The sequence below is a fragment of the Corythoichthys intestinalis genome, chromosome 14 (assembly GCF_030265065.1).
Source record: "Corythoichthys intestinalis isolate RoL2023-P3 chromosome 14, ASM3026506v1, whole genome shotgun sequence".
NCBI lineage: Eukaryota > Metazoa > Chordata > Actinopteri > Syngnathiformes > Syngnathidae > Corythoichthys > Corythoichthys intestinalis.
This window is the reverse complement of record NC_080408.1, coordinates 15941068-15961061: the sequence shown is the minus strand read 5'-3', so window position 1 is coordinate 15961061 and position 19994 is coordinate 15941068. Positions and strand designations below refer to the sequence as shown.

General features: G+C 39.9%; 1 protein-coding gene across 5 annotated transcripts in view; it reads right to left on the bottom strand.

The window, feature by feature from the left end:
- LOC130929577 (guanine nucleotide exchange factor VAV3-like) overlaps window positions 1-19994 on the bottom strand; it is a 101456-nt gene that overhangs the window by 32398 nt on the left and 49064 nt on the right. For 3 of the 5 annotated variants that reach the window (XM_057856841.1, XM_057856842.1, XM_057856844.1), the window contains exons 15-20: window positions 17345-17454; window positions 16562-16663; window positions 14515-14606; window positions 9409-9434; window positions 9197-9254; window positions 7199-7329 (exon numbers count right to left, since the gene is read on the bottom strand). In XM_057856841.1, coding sequence (XP_057712824.1) covers window positions 7199-7329; window positions 9197-9254; window positions 9409-9434; window positions 14515-14606; window positions 16562-16663; window positions 17345-17454 — 519 coding nt within the window. The remainder of the gene's footprint in view (window positions 1-7198; window positions 7330-9196; window positions 9255-9408; window positions 9435-14514; window positions 14607-16561; window positions 16664-17344; window positions 17455-19994) is intronic. The other 2 variants (XM_057856843.1, XM_057856845.1) reach the window with 1 other exon arrangement.

Genomic DNA, 19994 nt, shown 5'->3' with positions numbered 1-19994 from the left:
TGATAGCGGGCGTCCCATCCGCGCACGAACCTAAGCCGCCCAAAACCGGCCACAGAGGGGAAGACCCAAAAGCAACACCCAGACACACCTTCGGACACACCTTCAACACGGCCCGCTTCACCAAGGACTTTACAAAGACTGGACACTGAGATAACACAGATTTTCGGCAGAGCAGCACTTTGTTCGGCTGTCGCTGTTTCCGTGCGCCTTGGCCGGGGGGCGAATTTCAACATATCTTATCTTATGTGGCTTGGTTTTCATTCATTCGTGCCGCTTCACAGTCCTGTAAACAGTGTGGACGCTATGAGTCTCCAAAGTTGAGAGTGAATTGTTCCACGATAGCGAAATAAGACGAGTCATTAGCCAAAGTCTGGGTTTATCCCGCTCATCGGACACTGTGCGTCTCAGGGGGTCTATGGGCAGTGGGTGGGGCTCAGTTGGCCCGTGTGCTCTGCTTCTCTGCATGACGATTGGATGATCTGTCTGAGGCTGAATCCCTTTTTGATCATAAGCGGATTTTAAGGGGGGGAAGGCTGCCCCCTGGTGGCCGAAAAGTGTCATTGCATGTAATTGACTTTCATATATATATATATATATCATATTTATATACATACATATAAATAAGTTGTAAAGCAATAAAACTGCAATAAAAATGAATGAAATGAATTAAAAAAAAAACATTTTTTTTTTTTATAATGGGTCAATTATTTTTTGAAAAGATCGTGTGACTAGCAACTTAGACTGTCATTTGCTTTGCATATAATTTTCAACAACAACAAAAAAATAGGGGAGGGTAATTTTTTTTTTTTTTTTTTTCGTTGATTGAAAATATTTCTTGATTGAAGCAACTTTTTTTGGGATTGAATGATTTAGACACAAAGGCCCAAACACAAAAAGGATTGCTTCAATCAAAGAAAACTACTTCAATGAAAAATTTGTGTTCAAATGCAAATTTTTCAATCTCAAATATTTTTTCGCATTCCAAAAACTTTTTCTATGATTGCAATTTTTCTTTTTGTGATTGAAGTGATTTTTCTTTTTGAAAATATATATTTTTTAAGAAACTTATTTTTTGATTGAATAATAAAGACAAAAATATCCTGGCCAAAATGTGGCCCAAACACAAATCAACATTACTTCAATCAAAAAAAAAAAAAGAAAAAGAAAAAAATTAAATCAAAGAAAAATAGCTTTCGCATGCATTTTTTTTTTTTTTTTTTAGTTTTTTGAGTTTCAAATTTATTTTTGCATTCCAACACATTTTTGGGGGGTTGAAAAGATATATTTTGATTGAAGCAACTTTTTTTTATTGAAGCAACTTTTTTTTTGATTGAATAATCAAGACACAAATTTACCTCAATATTGCTTCGCCCAGGGGATACAATTTATGACTGGGGTAATTACATTGGCACAACACCAGCGGGCATGCTATATTAAATGGATGACGATCTTGGCGAAGAGTATTGCCGAAGCAGCCTGATTTAGAATTCCCCTCAAGAATGATGGGAAACAAAACATGCTCATTGTCAACTTATTATTATAAATATTCTTGTAAGTTAATTTTATTGCTGACAATGCGTTTCGGAGTCATCAACATGTTGTGCCCCCCCTGCCCCATAAGTCAAACTCTGCCTATGTTTTTGATTGACAGGATGATCAGCGAACAAGTAATCTTGTCTTATTAACATCCACGGGAGCCATTTTTCAATTTTCATTCCGTTGCTCCAAGTTCAACCGGCGACTTTCATAATCATCTGAGCATAGGGTGACCATATTTTCATTTCCAAAAAAGAGGACACTCGGCCCGGCCTGGAGATATTAAATTTTACTTGAAGTTCATTCAAAGATGCCTTATCACATTCCGTTAAATAACGGCGTTACATAATGGCGTTACATAATGGCGTCATTTTTTTTCAGTAACGGGGTAATCTAACGAATTATTTTTTCCGCCATTACAACGCTGTTACCGTTACTGACGGTCAAAAGCGGTGCGTTACTTACTTTGAATAAATTGAAGAAACTACCTGCCGTAGCAAGTCTACTCTACTCTGTTTATTTGTCATTCAAGACTTAGGGTGCGTTCAAGTTCATGGCAATGAAAATAGTAAACACACATAGCCTACCTTTGCAAGAACGATGGAGTTGCCGTTTGATACTGTCATAATGTGCAGGTCCTGCAACCATCCGCAGCAAAACTGTTCGTAGCTTTGTAGCAATTTGTAATTTCGGAATCGCTGATGAGTTTAGTAACACACACCAAACAATAAATACAGCACAATGTCCATTTAGGGCAATTGTGGAAGCCCGTCGACATCTTTACTCCATTTGTCTTCGGCTTGCTCGTAAGGGTCAACATTGTTTACATCCTTAAGTTTGATCACATATCTGTTCTTCCCCTTAGTAACGAGTTTGTCTCTTTATCGAACTGGCAAGTTAAAGTTTAATGGCCCGCGAGCCAGAACTGCTTCCAATATGGCTGTGTTGTTGTCAAATCTCACGTGATCCCCCATTCTGTGACGTAAACACTCGAGCCTAATAGCGCACGTACTTCAGAGCCGGTGTTTTCACACACAAACCGGAACAGCGCGTGCGGCAAACACACACACGCAAAACAGATGCGGAGGGATATGATGGCAGAGCATTCAGAGGAAAATGTGTCCTTTACGAGGTGGAGATATAAACACTATTTCAAGTTGGTCGAAATTAAAGGAAAGAATGCGCATGTACAGTGTAATTTATGTCCTGGGGCCAAGCTTTTGTCGACATCTGTGCTAAGCAATCACAAATCTGTTTATTTTTGTTGCACTTCAAGTGTAGGATAAATCTGTTGCTGGTGAGGTGCAATAAATATTACAAGGTTCTATAACACAACTACCTGTCTGTTCTTCTCTATTCAACTGACTCGAATACTGTTCAGAAAATTTCAAATTCTTTGACATAGAACAACTTCTTTTTAAAGTAACGGGAATAGTTAAAGATGTCGTTAACGGCGGTAATTAATTTTTTTTAATTAATCATGTTAAAATATTTAATGCAATTAACGCATGCGCTGCACGACCCACTCACGCATTGTCGCGTTCAATCTATAAAGGCACCGTTTTACCTATATATAGAGCTAAAAGGCAGTGTAAAATGAGTAGAGTGAATTTAGGCAGTCTTTGGAGCCTTTATTCAATTGGCTAAAGCCTTAAAATCTCCCTCTCAACAATTAAAAATATCGTGGGAAGCAATGTGGGGAAGAAAGGTAGTAGTTGATCTTTTTCTTAACACCATATGTTATTTCTCAACGCAGAGAAGATATATCAATTGGTGTCACTACGCACAGTCATGGTTGCACTTCCCATCATGCATTTGGGCAGAACAGTTAAATAGCTACAGTATCATTTACTGATACTACGCACAGTCATGGTTGCACTTCCCATCATCCATTTGGGCAGAACAGTTAAATGGCTACAGTATCAATTACTGACACACACAAATACACTAGATGGCAATATTTAGTCACAATATACAAAGTCACATTTATCCTTTAAGAATTACAAGTCTTTCTATCCGTGGATCCCTCTCACAGAAAGAATGTTAATTATGTAAATGCCATCTTGAGGATTTATTGTCATAATAAACAAATACAGTACTTATGTACTGTATGTTCAATGTATATATTCGTCCGAGTTTTATTCATTTTTTTCTTAATGCATTGCCAAAATGTATATGATTGGGAAAAATTATCGGGAATGATTGGAATTGAATCGGGAGCAAAAAAAAAAAAAAAAAAAGCAATCGGATCGGGAAATATCGGGATCGGCAGATACTCAAACTGAAACGATCGGATTGGGAGCAAAAAAACAACCCTAGAAATAGTTACTTTCCTGGTAACTAGTTACTTTTACTATAGAGTAATTCAGTTACTAGAAGACGTAGTGAGTAACTATAATTACTTTTTTAAAGTAACGTGCCCAACACTGCTTCTCAGTTGTGTGCCAGTCCAAGTTTAGGGCCATACCACTGTCAGCTTCCGCTGTATGATATGCCAGACGACCTTGGTAGAAGTCTGCGCTCAAGAGTGACACTCTATTCTAACTTTGTTGCGACAGATTGAGTTCATTTGTAAGTGTTTAAGTCAACGAAACGGCCGTCGTTAGCGCTAATTGAGAAAATGGAGTCTCTGCCGACTCCATTTTACGTTTGTAGCTCTCACTCCTGACTCGTCTCTATTAGGCTGCCACACTTTTGAGGGGAAAGCATGCGGGAAAAAAGGCAAAAAGCCTGGAAGGCTAACTCGATTGTAGTCTCTGTGATTCATTCTGCGCAATAACATTTCATCCAAGCTCTTTTGGTTCTATTTGTTATGCCCTGGATAAGCGTGTGCTAAAAAGATTAAACGCATTACTCGAGCGGCATAAACAGGCAGCACCCGCTGAAGGATCAAATGAAATCACTGTGATTGATTGTATTGTTATGCCAGCGGGACGGAGATAATTGCCTTCTGGGTAACGGGGGTTGGTGGATGGGAGAAGGCGGATGGGGGGGTAATTCTATCCTGTGGCGCCGCCGGGGACGCCCGAGATTAAGAGTACCCTGTGGAGTTTTAATTGTCATCACAAGTGCTTGTGTTTGGATGGTGAGTCCCCTTCAGTTACCTCTGTGGATTTAAAAGATAATATAAATGTCTGTTTTTTTCCTCTATTTTCTCTTTTTTGACAATTGAGTCAATAAGGAAATCTTCTGCCAAAGCAAAAATGGTGCAGTTTTTTTATCAAATCAACTGCAGTCAGACAGTATACAGCATTTTTTTTTTCATTTGGTGAAGGTCTGTCGCAACACAGACCATCATGAAGGATGGGGCTTTCATTCCGCCGCGAACACCTGGGATAAGTCTATGGCCTTTCAAAAACATATGAGGCCAAGCACTCTTGTCAGCCTCTAAGACCAGAAGGTTGTGCACCACCATTAAGAGCTCTTCTTCAGACTGCAAACGGCCATTGTGTTATTGTCTTGCCAAAGCCTTTTAAATTCATCAACTTGGTGTTGACATCATACGACGCCAGCAATGGGAGAAGGAGTCACGTGACCTGTGCGTCATGTGTCACAGTACATACACTGTGTCATAGTCTAAGTGACAGACATGGAAACGTACAACAAGTCGGAAGACTAATTTGTGGTGAAATTGTAGCCCTAGTAATAAATTTGTCATGCAGCTTGACAATGGCAATTTCATGGAAAACACTTGCTTTTTTCCTATATGTGAATCTGAAGGGGAAAGGTTGTTTGCTATATGAAACAAAGAAACTCCGGTAGGAATATTTGTTGATATTGATGCTGTTAAAAACAACATTTTAAATAAGTATAATTAAAGCTACCCTAAAAGCAATGTACTAATAAGAAATGAAATATTTTCAATAGCTATGTACAGTGGGGCAAATAAGTATTTAGTCAACCACCAATTGTGCAAGTTCTCCTACTTGAAAAGATTAGAGAGGCCTGAAATTGTCAACATGGGTAAACCTCAACCATGAAAGGCAGAATGTGGAAAAAAACAGAAAATCACATTGTTTGATTTTTAAAGAATTTATTTCCAAATTAGAGTGGAAAATAAGTATTTGGTCACCGACAAACAAGCAAGATTTTTGGCTATCAAAGAGGTCTAACTTCTTCTAGCGAGGTCTAACGAGGCTCCACTCATTACCTGTAATAATGGCACCTGTTTCAACTCATTATCGGTATTAAAGACACCTGTCCACAACCTCAGTCAGTCAGTCAGACTCCAAACTCCACTATGGCCAAGACCAAAGAGCTGTCGAAGGACACTAAACACAAAATTGTAGAACTGCACCAGGCTGGGAAGACTGAATCTGCAATAGGTAAAACGCTTGGTGTCAAGAAATCAACTGTGGGAGCAATTATTAGAAAATGGAAGACATACAAGACCACTGATAATCTCCCTCGATCTAGGGCTCCACGCAAGATCTCACCCCGTGGCGTCAAAATGATAACAAGAACGGTGAGCAAAAATCCCAGAACCACACGAGGGGGACCTAGTGAATGACCTACAGAGAGCTGGGACCACGGTAACAAAGGCTACTATCAGTAACACAATGCGCCGCCAGGGACTCAAATCCCGCACTGCCAGACGTGTCCCCCTGCTGAAGGAAGTACACGTCCAGGCCCATCTGCGGTTCGCTAGAGAGCATTTGGATGATCCAGAAGAGGACTGGGAGAATGTGTTATGGTCAGACGAAACCGAAATAGAACTTTTTGGTAGAAACACAGGATCTCGTGTTTGGAGGAGAAACAATACCGAATTGCATCCGAAGAACACCATACCCACTGTGAAGCATGGGGGTGGAAACATCATGCTTTGGGGCTGTTTTTCTGCAAAGGGACCAGGACGACTGATCTGTGTAAAGGAAAGAATGAATGGGGCCATGTATCGAGTGATTTTGAGTGAAAATCTCCTTCCATCAGCAAGGGCATTGAAGATGAGACATGGCTGGGACTTTCAGCATGACAATGATCCCAAATACAGAGCCAGGGCAACAAAGGAGTGGCTTTGTAAGAAGCATTTCAAGGTCCTGGAGTGGCCTAGCCAGTCTCCAGATCTCAATCCCATAGAAAATCTGTGGAGGGAGTTGAAAGTCAGTGTTGCCCAACGACAGCCCCAAAACATCACTGCTCTAGAGGAGATCTGCATGGAGGAATGGGCCAAAATACCAGCATCAGTGTGTGAAAAGTTTGTGAAGAGTTACAGAAAACGTTTGGCCTCCGTTACTGCCTACAAAGGGTACATAACAAAATATTGAGATGAACTTTTGGTATTGACCAAATACTTGTTTTCCACCATGGTTTGCAAATAAATTCTTTAAAAATCAAACAATGTGATTTTCTGGGTTTTTTTCCCACATTCTATCTCTCATGGTTGAGGTTTACCCATGTTGACAATCACAGGCCTCTCTAATATTTTCAAGTGGGAGAACTTGCTCAATTAGTGGTTGACTAAATACTTATTTGCCCCACTGTAGTTCACTTCACATTGCCACTGTGAGCGAAAGGTGAGATCAACACGCACTCAGCGCCTGGACTGAAATCTGCGACTTTGCGGAGGACGTGCGAGCCAAGGCGAGCCGATGAGCCGTGACACGTCACTCCTCCCTTAAGAGTCGCAACTGCTGCGAGTGGCACGCACACTGACGACACGCACCTGCCACCAGGAGCTGTGCAGGTCGGCGAACATCAGCTCGATCACATCGCCAGCGTGGGCACACAGCGGGGGGCCGCGTGGCGGGCAGGGGACACCATCGTATGTTCGGATCACTACCATCCGTGGAAGACCTTGAACACAGTAGCATGTTCACACTTGCTAATAAAACCAGAGCAGTCAAATCTAAGTACCATATTCCCCCGAACATAAGACGACCCCCTCTTTTTCAAGACTCAAGTTTGAAAAAATACTTTTTGAACACCAAATAATTTTTTATACAGAAAATAATTGCAGTGCATCTGAAACAAATGATTATAACAATATATTTGAGACAAAAAGCATGTTATTTTGCCTCATTCAAATCTTAATATCTGAACATTTAAATATGTAAACTAAAGTGCAATCACATTCGTAAATGAATAGCTTCTGGTTTTTGAAATGTAAATAAACCAATCTATTGTGATAAAACAACAAAATTGCAATAACTGCATTAACCATCAAAGTGAGGTCTAACTGTAACTGTAGTCTTGAAACAAATCTGAATAAGGAAAAACATTGCAATAAAATAATGCAAACTGGTTAAACTTGAGAGTAGCTGAGATCTGTCACGACTCCTCAAGTTCAGCATTCGCTTTAATGATATCTGGCGCCATCTAGCGTCGTGAATGGGTGTAATGTCTAGACTCCGAACACAGGACGACCCCCACTTTTTCAGTCTCATTTCAATGCAAAAAACTAGGGCTGTCAAAATTATTGCGTTAACTGGCGTTAATTAATTTTTTTAAATTAATCACGTTAAAATATTTGACGCAATTAACGCAGATGCCCCGCTCAGGCAGATTTAAATGACGGTACAGTGAAACGCTCACTTGTTAATTGTGTTTTATGGAGTTTTGCCGCCCTCTGCTGGCGCTTGGGTGCGACTGATTTTATAGGCTTCAGCACCCATGAGCATTGTATAAGTAATTATTGACATCAACAATGGCGGGCTACACGTTTATTTTTTGATTGAAAATTTTACAAATTTCATTAAAATGAAAACATTAAGAGGGGTTTTAATGTAAAATTTCTATAAATTGTACTAACATTTTTATTTTAAGAACTACAAGTCTTTCTATCCATGGATCGCTTTAACAGAATGTTAATAATGTTAATGCCATCTTGTTGATTTATTGTTATAATAAACAAAAACAGTCCTTATGTACCGTATGTTTAATGTATATATCCATCTTGTGTCTTATCTTTCCATTCCAACAATAATTTACAGAAAAATATGGCATATTTTATAGATGGTTTGAATTGCGATTAATTGCGATTCATTACGATTAATTAATTTTTAAGCTGTAATTAACTCAATTAAAAATTTTAATCATTTGACAGCCCTACAAAAAACACTGTCTTATATTCGGGCAAATACGGTAATAATGTTAAGTGCATTCATCTGTGAAGAAAGCAAAACAACATTTTATTGGATAAAGTCATTTCATGAAATTTAATGTGTGAAAAAAGATTTTTGAAAGTCAAAAAAAGTGAAATTTTGCTCAAAAGAAAAACATAATTTACAGACTTTACTGCCTTTCCAGTCTGTTACCAGCAATCATCCTTAAAAAAGCTGGAAATTATGTGTAAACCCTCACACACACCCACACACACAAAGTCATCCTTCTCCAAAAGCAACCATTCACTTTGGCAATAGATTTCTCCCCATCCTTCCTGACTGCTCGTAGAAGCAATATTTTTCAAGACGCCGCAAAAACACAGCCGCCGGCGTTGGGGTCTGTGGCGGAGACGAAGCGCTCTTGCCAGGGTGGACGACACAGCCACTTTGTCTCCTGCCTACATCCGGACCCACTGAGGAACCCATTAACTGACGCTGACCCCTTCCCACCTCAACACACTTATATTCTCACTTGACGCCTGCAAGCGTGATCACTTGTTAGACAAGGTACGTCTGTATTTCTATATTTTCCTATGAAGGGAAAAAAAAGACAAACTGACCTGGGTCTGGCGGTGTTGTGCCTTCCTGAGGAGACATGGCTGATGGGCTCAACGTGACCTAAACAACATGAGTAATAGTCATCATGGTGGACAGACATTGAGAGTAAAATGCACTTAAGGGGCTTTCATCTCCGAGGAAATACAATTAACGTATTATCAGATCTATGTAATGTAAATAGCAGCGGTTACATTACGACTGGAGGTCTTCTTACTTTGCAGCGATGCTTGGATGACTCTGCTGTGGGAAGACAAGATCCAATGAATACATGGCGGTCTTGCCTCCAAACGACCACATTTTTGTTCATCTATGCACTTTGGTCTTAAAAACCTGTATGCTCTCATAAACAGCAATTGTTCTCTTTTACTAAAATATTTTATTAGAAACACTATATTACTGCCCCCCACCCAAAAATCTATAATATTTAGTACATGTTTTGATCCCCAGAGGACGCCATGTTTTATGCGCGCAATGCACGCTGGGGGTGATGACGCGATTTGGCTGGACTGGGAGAATAGCTGTGCTAGCTAGCAAGCGAAGCTAGTATGACGACTGGCATGATTTTGTCACATTCTGCTGCTGGTCAGTTTCTACTGTTACAGAGCTGTGGGATGAACTCCCAACATTGTACCTGCATCCAATTCCAGCTCATCAGCTGTGTCTTCAAACCAATCTTAGGCGGCTTGCAGAGATATTGACTTGCTTCCATTTGATAGGTTGTATTCTTGACCCCTTCGTTGCGAGTTGCATCTTTGCCCTGTTTTTTTCATTTGTCTGCCACCAGTTTTTTGGAATCCTCTACAATGTGCAGGTATTTGAGTGCATTTTTAGTTTTCGCCTTGCTTTTGCGGCCTTTCACCGTGGTTTTCCCTTTTTTGGGAGGGGCGGGGGGGTTATTCCGACTTGCTTTGACCGACCATTTTTTGTCTCCCTTTTCGCGATCGCTTGTTTTTTTGTGTGTGTTCGATAAACCCTGATACGCAATCCCGCAATACATTTATTCATCCGTTTCAAGCTTCTGGAGCAACAGCTGATAAGTCTGATAAAATCTGAGAACACTGGCAGGATAATCATCAATCTGGACAGTGTTTTTGCGTGGCAAAAAACAGTTAAGACATCATTAGATGTCATTAGACGTTTCAGTAGAGGCAAACTGCATCAACGATTTCGTGTCCTGTGTAAAAGGGGTACCTGCAAAAATAATCAAATTGCTCTTTCACGGTATCACCTAATCATTATGTAAAGCACACACTAGCCGTGGACGCTAAACTATCTCCATAATAATATTGGAATAAGTTGGATCACACAATAGTTTACCATGAAGATCTGCAAACATTTTCTTGACATCAAACACTGTCCTGCTCCGTCAGTAGCGAACGTGACACATGAACAATACCGGTTTTGTACTACTCGTGTCTCATCCTGTCTTTCCTGTTCATTTTACTTTTGCTGATCATTTTGTGAAATATCGACAGGGCTGTCCTACTCATTAATGTTCCTGTCGGGTTGATAATGGAAGGGCAGAACCGACGACATGTTTATGCAGTTAATGAGTGACACTATGGAAGCCCGGCAGCAAGTCCCGGTGATGTCACCGCCCAGAGTGCATTGTGTCGTCAACAACAGTGGCGACCTACTAGTTAAACTAATTTTACTAATGTTATTAAAACGAAAACATTAACAGGGTTTTAATATCAAATTATTATAACTCATAATAACATGTATCTATCTTAAGAACTACATGTCTACCTATCCGCGGTACCCTTTAAAACCCCTGTTAAATTATTCTTGTGCTTTTTTACGACCACCTTAATGGTGTGTGCATCTCAAATATATAATATTTAGACTATTGTGGTCTTTTGATATGTAATCGGCAGAATTCATATCCAACAGTATTTAATGTTCCACGTACATCTAATATAGCAAGTTATTTAATGCTCTGTTCACCGTGAATGGACCACATTAAATAGTCTGTGCACATCTAATGTATTTTAAAAATGTGCACCTCTAATAATCCATAAGTGAACGTCTGGGCAGTTGTAATACAGGATTGTTACGACTCGTGTTGTGCTCCCCCTCCCAAAAAAGTTTAAAGCCAAACCTTTGGGAAAACTGTTATTTCTACATAAAAATGAATAACAAATCATCCTCATTGGACTTTTTGAATTTTGTTCACATAGTAACACAAGCACTTTTATGTCATTCTCTAAAACAAAATGCCATAGAATTCTAAACATTGATGACCTCTTTTGGGCCTTTTACATGGCAACACTGTGAGACAAAGACGCAACGATTCTGTTGCGGAATGGCCTCGCCTGTACTCGGTGACAGTGAAACTGGAAGGCGAAGATGCAAACTTTTGATTCCGGCCTCCAAAGCGGAACGATTTGTTGCAGGGATAGCTCCGCAACCATATGAATGGAAGGCTCTCGCGCCGATGACATCAGCACTCGCACACAAAAGTTTGGGCATGCGCAGTCGCTGCTACTAAACATTCAAAACAGCAAACACGGTGGAACATCAGCTTTAATTTACTGTTTTTATACTATTTTTATTTTAAATATATTTTATGTTCCCGTTTCTGTGTCTTTTGAACCAAGAGAAAAGACACTGCGTTGAGTGGACGGGTATGTTATCATCCGGGCCGAGGAGGTTGTTGTCAAGGAAGTGCATAATTGGTCGTCGCCTTGCAAAACTGCACCGCCTCCGAGGGCCTGGCATAAATACTACATCGTTTTCATACGGAATTGCGACATCGTTTGAATGGAGACAGAACCAAGACGGAACCATATAAATGCAAACATTAAAATTTGACGTATTCTTGGAGCATCACCATGTAAACGGCCCCTTTGGCTTCAACACCACTTGATGATGCCATACAGAAAATTAACCACCATGAAGCTTTGACCCAAATGGCTGCAAAGCAAAAATATGTAAATAATATTGCAAAATGTAATGCTCAAAGTTGATGGTCTGTGATAATTATTTCTTCAGTTACAGTTCAAGTTTATTCATTACTTGCTAGTAATGCTACTTAATTTGTTGCTATGTGATCATTTTAGTGTCGTTTTGAAACCAAGCGTTTGAATGAAATTTGATTGAATGATTTGTTATAATTTCTGTCTGTCTCTGATATGAGGTAGATGTGGTAATTAGACATCTAAGAGTCTCTTTGAGCATAGTTGATGTGCTACACTGTGATCACTAAGTGCATAATTTCGCACTAACAACTTAACACTTATAACCATTAATGGTTGTAAGCTTGTACGTTTAATTTCTGCTTAACATATCATGATACTTGCAATATGAGATCCTCATAATGATATGTCATTTTATGCTGTTGGTATACAGTGAGGAGCAGACGTATTTGCACCTCTTGTGATTTTGCAAGTTCACCCACTTAAAAAATAGGTAGAGGTCTGAAATTTCAATCGTAGATGCATTTCCATTTATAGAGACATAATCTACAAAACAAAAAATTTAAAAAAAATCGGAACTCACATTGGATGATTTTTCAATTATTTATTTGTAATTTACTGGGGTTCATAAGTATTTGTACCCCTGAGAAAATCATTGCTAATATTAAGTGCAGAATCATTTGTTTGCGATTACATTTTCACATATGGAAACAGGGATTTGGCCCATTCCTACACAGAAATCTACTCTAGATCTGTCATGTTTCGGTGCTGTCGTTGAGAAACACAAAGTTTCAGCTCGATCCAAAGATTTTCTATTGGATTGAGGTCCAGAGACTGGTTTGAACCTTGATATGCTTTTCAAGCAGCCACTCCTTGGACAGCTTGGCTGTGTGCTTCAGATAATTGTCATGTTGGAAGATCCAGCCACGACTCATCTTCATGTCTCTGACTGAGAGAAGGAGGTTGTGGCTCAAAATCTGACGATACCTTTCACCATTCATTCTCTGCTTGATACAATACAGTCATCCTGTCCCCTCTGCCGAAAAGCAGCCCCAAAGCATGAGGTTTCCACTCCCATACTTCACAGTGGGGATGGTGTTCTTGGGATTGTACTCATCCTTCTTTTTCCTGCATACACGACGAGTAAAGTTTGTACCAAAAAGTTCTACTTTGCTCTCATCTGACCACATGACTTTCTCCCATGACCCCTCTGTATCATTCAGATGGTCCCTGGCAAACTTCAGATGGGCCTTCAAATGTACTGGCTTCAACAGGGGAACCTTCTGAGCAATGAATGATTTCAAACCATTGCACCGTAGTGTTGTACTGACAGTAGCCAGTGAAACTGTGCATCCAGCTCTCTTCAGGTCATTAACCAGCTCCTGCTTTGTTGTTCTAGGCTGATCCCTCACTTTTCTCATCATGAGTGATGCCCAACGAGGAAAGAGTTTAGATGGAGCCCCAGTCCGAGGAAGATTATCAGTCATGGTTAGCCTTTTCCATTTTCTAACAATTGCTGCAACAACTGCTGCAACTGTTGATTTATTCACACCAAGCTGCTTTCCAATTATCCTATAGCCTTTTCCAGCTTTGTAGAGCTAAACATTTTTTTCCTTTGGTGTCTTTCGAAAACTTTCTGGTCTTGCCCATGGTAGAGGTTGGATTATGACTGACTGTGGGGTGCACAGGTGACAATTATGAGCTCGAACGGGTGGTGGGAGGGTGGTTACTCATGAGGTAAAAGTGAACTTTTTTCAGGGTAGACTGACAACTCTTTGAGTCTCATAATTATTGCTGATTCTCAGGGGTACAAATACGTATAAACCCCAGTAAATTACAAATAATTTAAAAAGTCATACAATGTGATTTTTGGATTTTGTTTTAGATTATGTCTCTATGAGTGGAAATGTATATATGATTGAAATTTCAGACCTCTACCTATTTTCAAAGTGGGTGAACTTGCAAAATCACAGGGAGTGCAAATATATCTGCTCCTCACTGTACTAGTATATCGTCATATCGTACATCAGTCGTTATTATGTGTATTATGGAGTGAACACTTCTAATGTACCAGAACTAGTGTTATTCTCTCTGCACTGTTAGTGTATCAAGCTTGTGCACCTCCAGTAGACCATATTTAACGGTCGGGCCTGAACCATGATGAGCTCCAATGGACCAAATTTAATAGTCTGTGAAACTCAAAAGTATGGTTTTCCCACTATATACAGTATTTCTATACACCTCTCATCTCTAATATGTATCAATATTATTATGTTCTGTAAACTTCTAATCATTGTTTTTTTGTGAACCTGGAAATGGGCAAACATTATAACATTCAATGTTCTGTGTGCCCCTCTAGTTTTAAAGAAGATCAAAGACTTGTTAAAAAAAATCATCCTCACCAGCCCTCCGGCAAAGACCCAGCTGACCCAAACACTCCTTGTGGACAGCCCGTGCGCATTTTAAACAAACGTAACCCTGGTTGAAGACCCCCCTGCATGGACAGAAACACACATGGTATCATGATTATTGAGATTAGCGTGTCATGTATGATCCAACCAAGGGTGTAGGTTTGAGCTCAACATTGATAGGGACGATATAACAGCATAACATGCATGTACACTTTTTGTTGAGCACGGGACATTAATAAGACCAAACAGATTGGGTAAACAGGGGTCAGGGCTACATTTCTCACGAATATGAACCTCATTAATTGATAGGCTAACTGATCATTGCAAAATAAATCTGTATTGCGTTATACTAGTGCTTCTTAATTATTTTCTGTTATGCCTCTCATAGGAAGACACTATGCGCTCATGCGCTGGTCCTCGTGGGAAACGCTGTCTTCAAAAAACTACCGCTTTTGTCCACCAGCGTCGCTAAAATCGACCAAAACGGAAAAGTTACCAAGTGTTGCTTCAAGACCACATAAACAAAACAAAAATGAAAATTGGGTAGAAGGGGGTAAAACTCGGTTCACTATATTTCTCTCAGTTTGATTAACGTTAACATCAGAAAATACATACAAAAGTGGAGGAAACATCTCTCTAAGCAGCTTCCTACTCGAGTTTTGCAGGCTAGCAAATTCACACAGTTTAATGTTATGCAAACTCTGACGCAGGTTGTAGCAAAATTTCAGCAGCAAAATTAGTGGTGTGTTCCCCACCTCCATAACATTGATGTCTTTTTACATTACTTACAGTGGCTGCTGCTGGCTGAAAAAAACTACTTCTAATATCCATCCTCTTTGAAGGGGGCAGATGAGGCGGCATGTTGGTGAAATGTTGTATTTTGGTCGGATCAGTGCATTTGTGTGTGTGCGTGTGTGTGTGTGTGTGTGGGGGGGGGGGGGGGGGGGGTCAAGTCATCTGTCAATCAAACGTGAGTTTGGAAAAATGGACTAGCACATTCAGCAAGTGAAAAAGGAGTAAATATAAGTCTGGACCAGAGGTTGCGCTAGACTTTCTCGTTGTCTGTCATTTTGACTGACAGTGTCATAAAAATCCGGTCATAATCTATTTTTACCCGTCACTTACATTTTTAAAATGATAATAATGACATATTCATTAGTATTTAGTTTTCATTCATTTTTAATTAATATTCTGTCCGAACAAGCTTAGCAGAGGCAAACAGACAGCGGAGTGCACCAATCAGCGACGGGCAGACGTGACGTTAGCAAAGCGACAAGGGCAGGATGAGGGACTTGCGCGCGGAAGTAAACATATGAGGAGAGCGGAGTTGTCGATGTGTTTTAGCTCATTTAAAACTGAATTTACCACGGATTGGAACATATTCTCGGCTCTCCCGTTCGCCATCCGTGTTGTTGTGGAGACGACTTTCAGCACGCAAGAGTGACGTTGCTCGTGAAGAACACGTCACGCAAATAAACAAATCTGATTTGTCGATTGATTTTGTACCTACTCGAGAGGCCGTTAATGGGCTGCGTCCCAGACTTTTCTCTCAGTGTTTGAAAAATACAGGGAGAACAGTCTGGCCGTGCCAGGCAAACTCAGTTGCCGAGACATTTTTCCGAGTAAGGCCAACGACGTCATGCATCAAGAGAGACAATAGCTAATTAATATGCTCACTCGCCACCCTGTGGTCTGGGGTGTGAATTGCAACCTGTCAAAATGACAGATGGACCCAGTTTTTTCCGTCACCGTTTTTAAAAAAAACGGTCAACGACGGAAAATATTCGGTTAACGCGACCCCTGGTCTGAACATGATGAAAATAATTCACTTAATAATGGTAGGGTCAACTGTATCCTTATGGGAAGGCAATCTAAATGACCTATATAACTGATCTCATTGTAAAATGCAAATAAGGTTGCTTAAAAGTTGGTGGGGACAATTTGAGCATCCTGAAACGTTGCTACTGTTATGCCCCTACCGTCCCTATGCAAACCTACACCCTTGGATCCAACTACTATAAACACATGTGAGCATTACCTTAGTAGAAGGTGACAGAAGCTGCATGAAGAGATTCTTTCAAAAGTGTGTATCTTGAACTGGTGACCATTGTGATTGGCAAACTCTGGTCGAATGTTAGATCTGATGAACCAAAGAGGATAAAAACATAAAAAACAATTATATTTCATCAAGTAGCCTTTTGCACATCATCATATTTGCCATTAAAATACAGTAGCATAGTAGAGCCTTACTGTTCAAGGAAAATGTATAGCACATTAGATTTAAATTAAAGATGTACCTAAACAGATGAAACTAAACATCCCTTAAAAATTAAATACGTAAAATGTTTTAATTTAAAAGTTAAATACAGTTGACCTGTAGTCTGGCAGAAATTCTTTAGCATACCACACACCTGCACCTTCAGCTTGAATGTGGATAAAAGGTTTATTCACCAGGGTGTGTGTGTGTGTGTGTGTGTGTGTGTGTGTGTGTGTGTGTGTGTGTGTGTGTGTGCGTGTGTGTGCGTGTGTGTGCGTGTGAGTCAATGAACTAAGCTTACAAAATAAACATAAAAGAAACAGAGGAAGTGAGTTGTTTGAAGTTTCTGTTATGTTTGCGAGAATATGATGTGTGTGTTATCAAACTGCTGTCAGCAGTGTCCACTCTTGATTACAGCTGAGACCTGAACACTGTTTGCATGAAAGAGTCAACACACACTCACACCTACACGCAAACACTTGGCTAGCCGCGTAGTAACGAAAATAAATAAAACAGACAAACACACACCTTCACGTAAATCTTAAAAAAAAAAATCATCCTTACACAGCCATTTCAAACTGATCAAGCCATTTCTTCTTCAGCTCTCTGGTCTTAAAGAAGAGCTCGAAGCCCGTGTGGCCCTGCTGGTGTGTCACGTAGAAGCCGTAACACCACTAAGGGAGGAGAACAAAGAAAACTAATCACAATTTGAACCCCCCCACCAGCATCAAATAGCTTATATAGCTTCATTCACAATTCAGCATTCAAATATTTAAAAAAATATATTCTCCATTTGCAGAAGGAATCACTGATTTGTTTTTATTTTCGGTCAAATGCATTCAGTATTATGTAAAGGAGACAAGCAACACTTTGTAACTTTTCAGTTTTGGTCGATTTTAGCGACGTCGGTGGACAAAAGTGGTAGTGTTTTGCCTTAAGGAAGACTGCATTTCCCATTAGGACCAGCGCACACCTCTACACAGTGTCGTAAAATCAGCAATCCATCAAAAATTAATTTCCCGGTCGCCTGCGGATGGATGAAACCACATTTCTGTCTCGAGCAGTTTTGTGAAGGATGAATAGTAAAAAGGTAATGAATCCAGTTGTGGCTAAACAATAGCATATGACAGTTAGCAACCGTGTGGCTAAAATTTGTCAACGCTGACGAGTTTGGTTGGGGGGAGGCGTCACGCCAGCACGTGAAAGCCGGGCCAATGTTTATTCTGTATATTCTGTTAACTTGCATTTTTTCCTCCTCAGACAAAACTTTTTGTCTCTTTTGTTGCTCTGCCATCTTTGCAGAATTCGCGTGAAAGCATTCCCATCGACGTCCGGCTTTATCATGAATGTGAAAAGTGACCTAAAGCAGGCAGCATATTTGTAGGGTTTTTTTTGTGTGTGTGCCAGGGTTCCTGCCACCCTCCTCAAAGTTAATTAGTGTCACTGAAAGCGATACAGACCCCATCAAGATATAATAGAGGTGTCATTCAACTAGTTGTCAGTTGACATATTATCACAAATGTGATGTGCTTTATTTACTTTAAGTGCATCACTTGGAATAAAAAAGTGGTCCTTCATTAACATTTTTTAGCATCATTAGGCAATTAAAAACATTCTCTTTGGGGGGTCAAATAGTATCCAATCCACTGGACAGTGAACCCCAAATAGCAAAACTATTTGGGGTTCACTGTCCAGTGGTACCTCAAGTTCCAAGTGATCCAATTTATGTGACCTTTTTTTTTGGTCTTGGTTTTGGGCAAAAACATTGGATTTCGGAAGTGAACTATACATCAAATACCAGCTTCCATTTTTCTTAAACATAAAAAAAAAAAGTCTAGGCCTGCAGCTATCGATTATTTTAGTAGTCGATTAATCAATGAACTAGTTAGATCGAATAATCGAGTAATCGGATAAAGAACATGAAAAATTAAAATACTTGAGCTCAGCCTCAAAGAGTATAAAAAAGTAAATAAATGAGGATCTAGGTACAGCAAAAGAACAATTGACTACTTACATAGCAAAAGTCAGCTAACTTAAATGCTACAAAATGCTAATGTTTTTTATACAATGCTCTTAACAAATGGTTCAGACACATATTCCCACATAAAAACAGCTAAATATACCTATAAACTAAATTATGAATGCATAAAAAAAATATTAGCTAAAACAAAAGCTAATGTTGGTCTTAACAGGGAGCTGCTGGATTCCCCCATGAGAAATGAGGCAGACGAAATGGCAGTGTATCCACCCAAATCAATACAACTAAATACAAACACTTTCAAAATAAACCATTACAACGCCATTACGAATACTCGAAGCAGAAAAATTTTATTCAAATCTTTTTTCAAATCGATTTCTCGAGTTTATCGATTAGTCGTTGCAGCATTCCAAGAGTCTTTAGTATTAAGCTACCCACCGAGAGCGGCAAAGGCACTCTCACAACATACTGTATCAAAGAGCAATAAAAACATAAAATCATGCTGAAACCTTTAAGAACAATTAAAAAGAGTAGATAAGTTCCTCCAGTACACTAGATGATCTCGCCCTGTTGCACATCACAATGTTTCACAAAGTTTTTGGAAACCAGTGTTCTATCTTATAGACTTAAAATCATATTTTTTCGCGATAAAAAAAAGTTCTGATGGTCTCCAATGTGTTTCAACACGTCCCCAACAGACATATTGAGGATCAATTTCCACGGTGTTCCCAAAGCGCTGGCTTCACTCGGGCCCTAATGTGCTGCAGCTTGTCGTGTCACATCTGATCAAATCAGCTTTAGCCGCCGCCCGCCATTGTTTGCGGCCCCAGTGAACTCCACAAGTGTTTTAGGGCTCCGCAGAGCGTTAAATCAGCGCTGCCGCTACTACCGCTGCCGCTACTCCGCGTTCACGCTCTGAAGTTTCATTTAGCGGGGAATGATATATCGCTGTGAGTAGCCTCGGACCACCGCACGCATTCATCACCCGCTATTAGCTCGGCGGCCATGCGGCATGCTCTGTTTGCGGACGGCAGGCTTGGTCTTTTTTGTTTCTGCGTGCTGCTTTCATCGTTTAAAGGTGTGCTGAAATTGGGATGGACTTTTGTACAAAAGACATGTAAAATGTCTACTTTATGCTTGTGGCAATTCTATTTTTTTTTTATGCTTTTATTTTTCAAGTCTGGATTATTCTCGTGAAGCTACTTTTAGGTCCGAGAAACACCTGAGCTTCTTTTT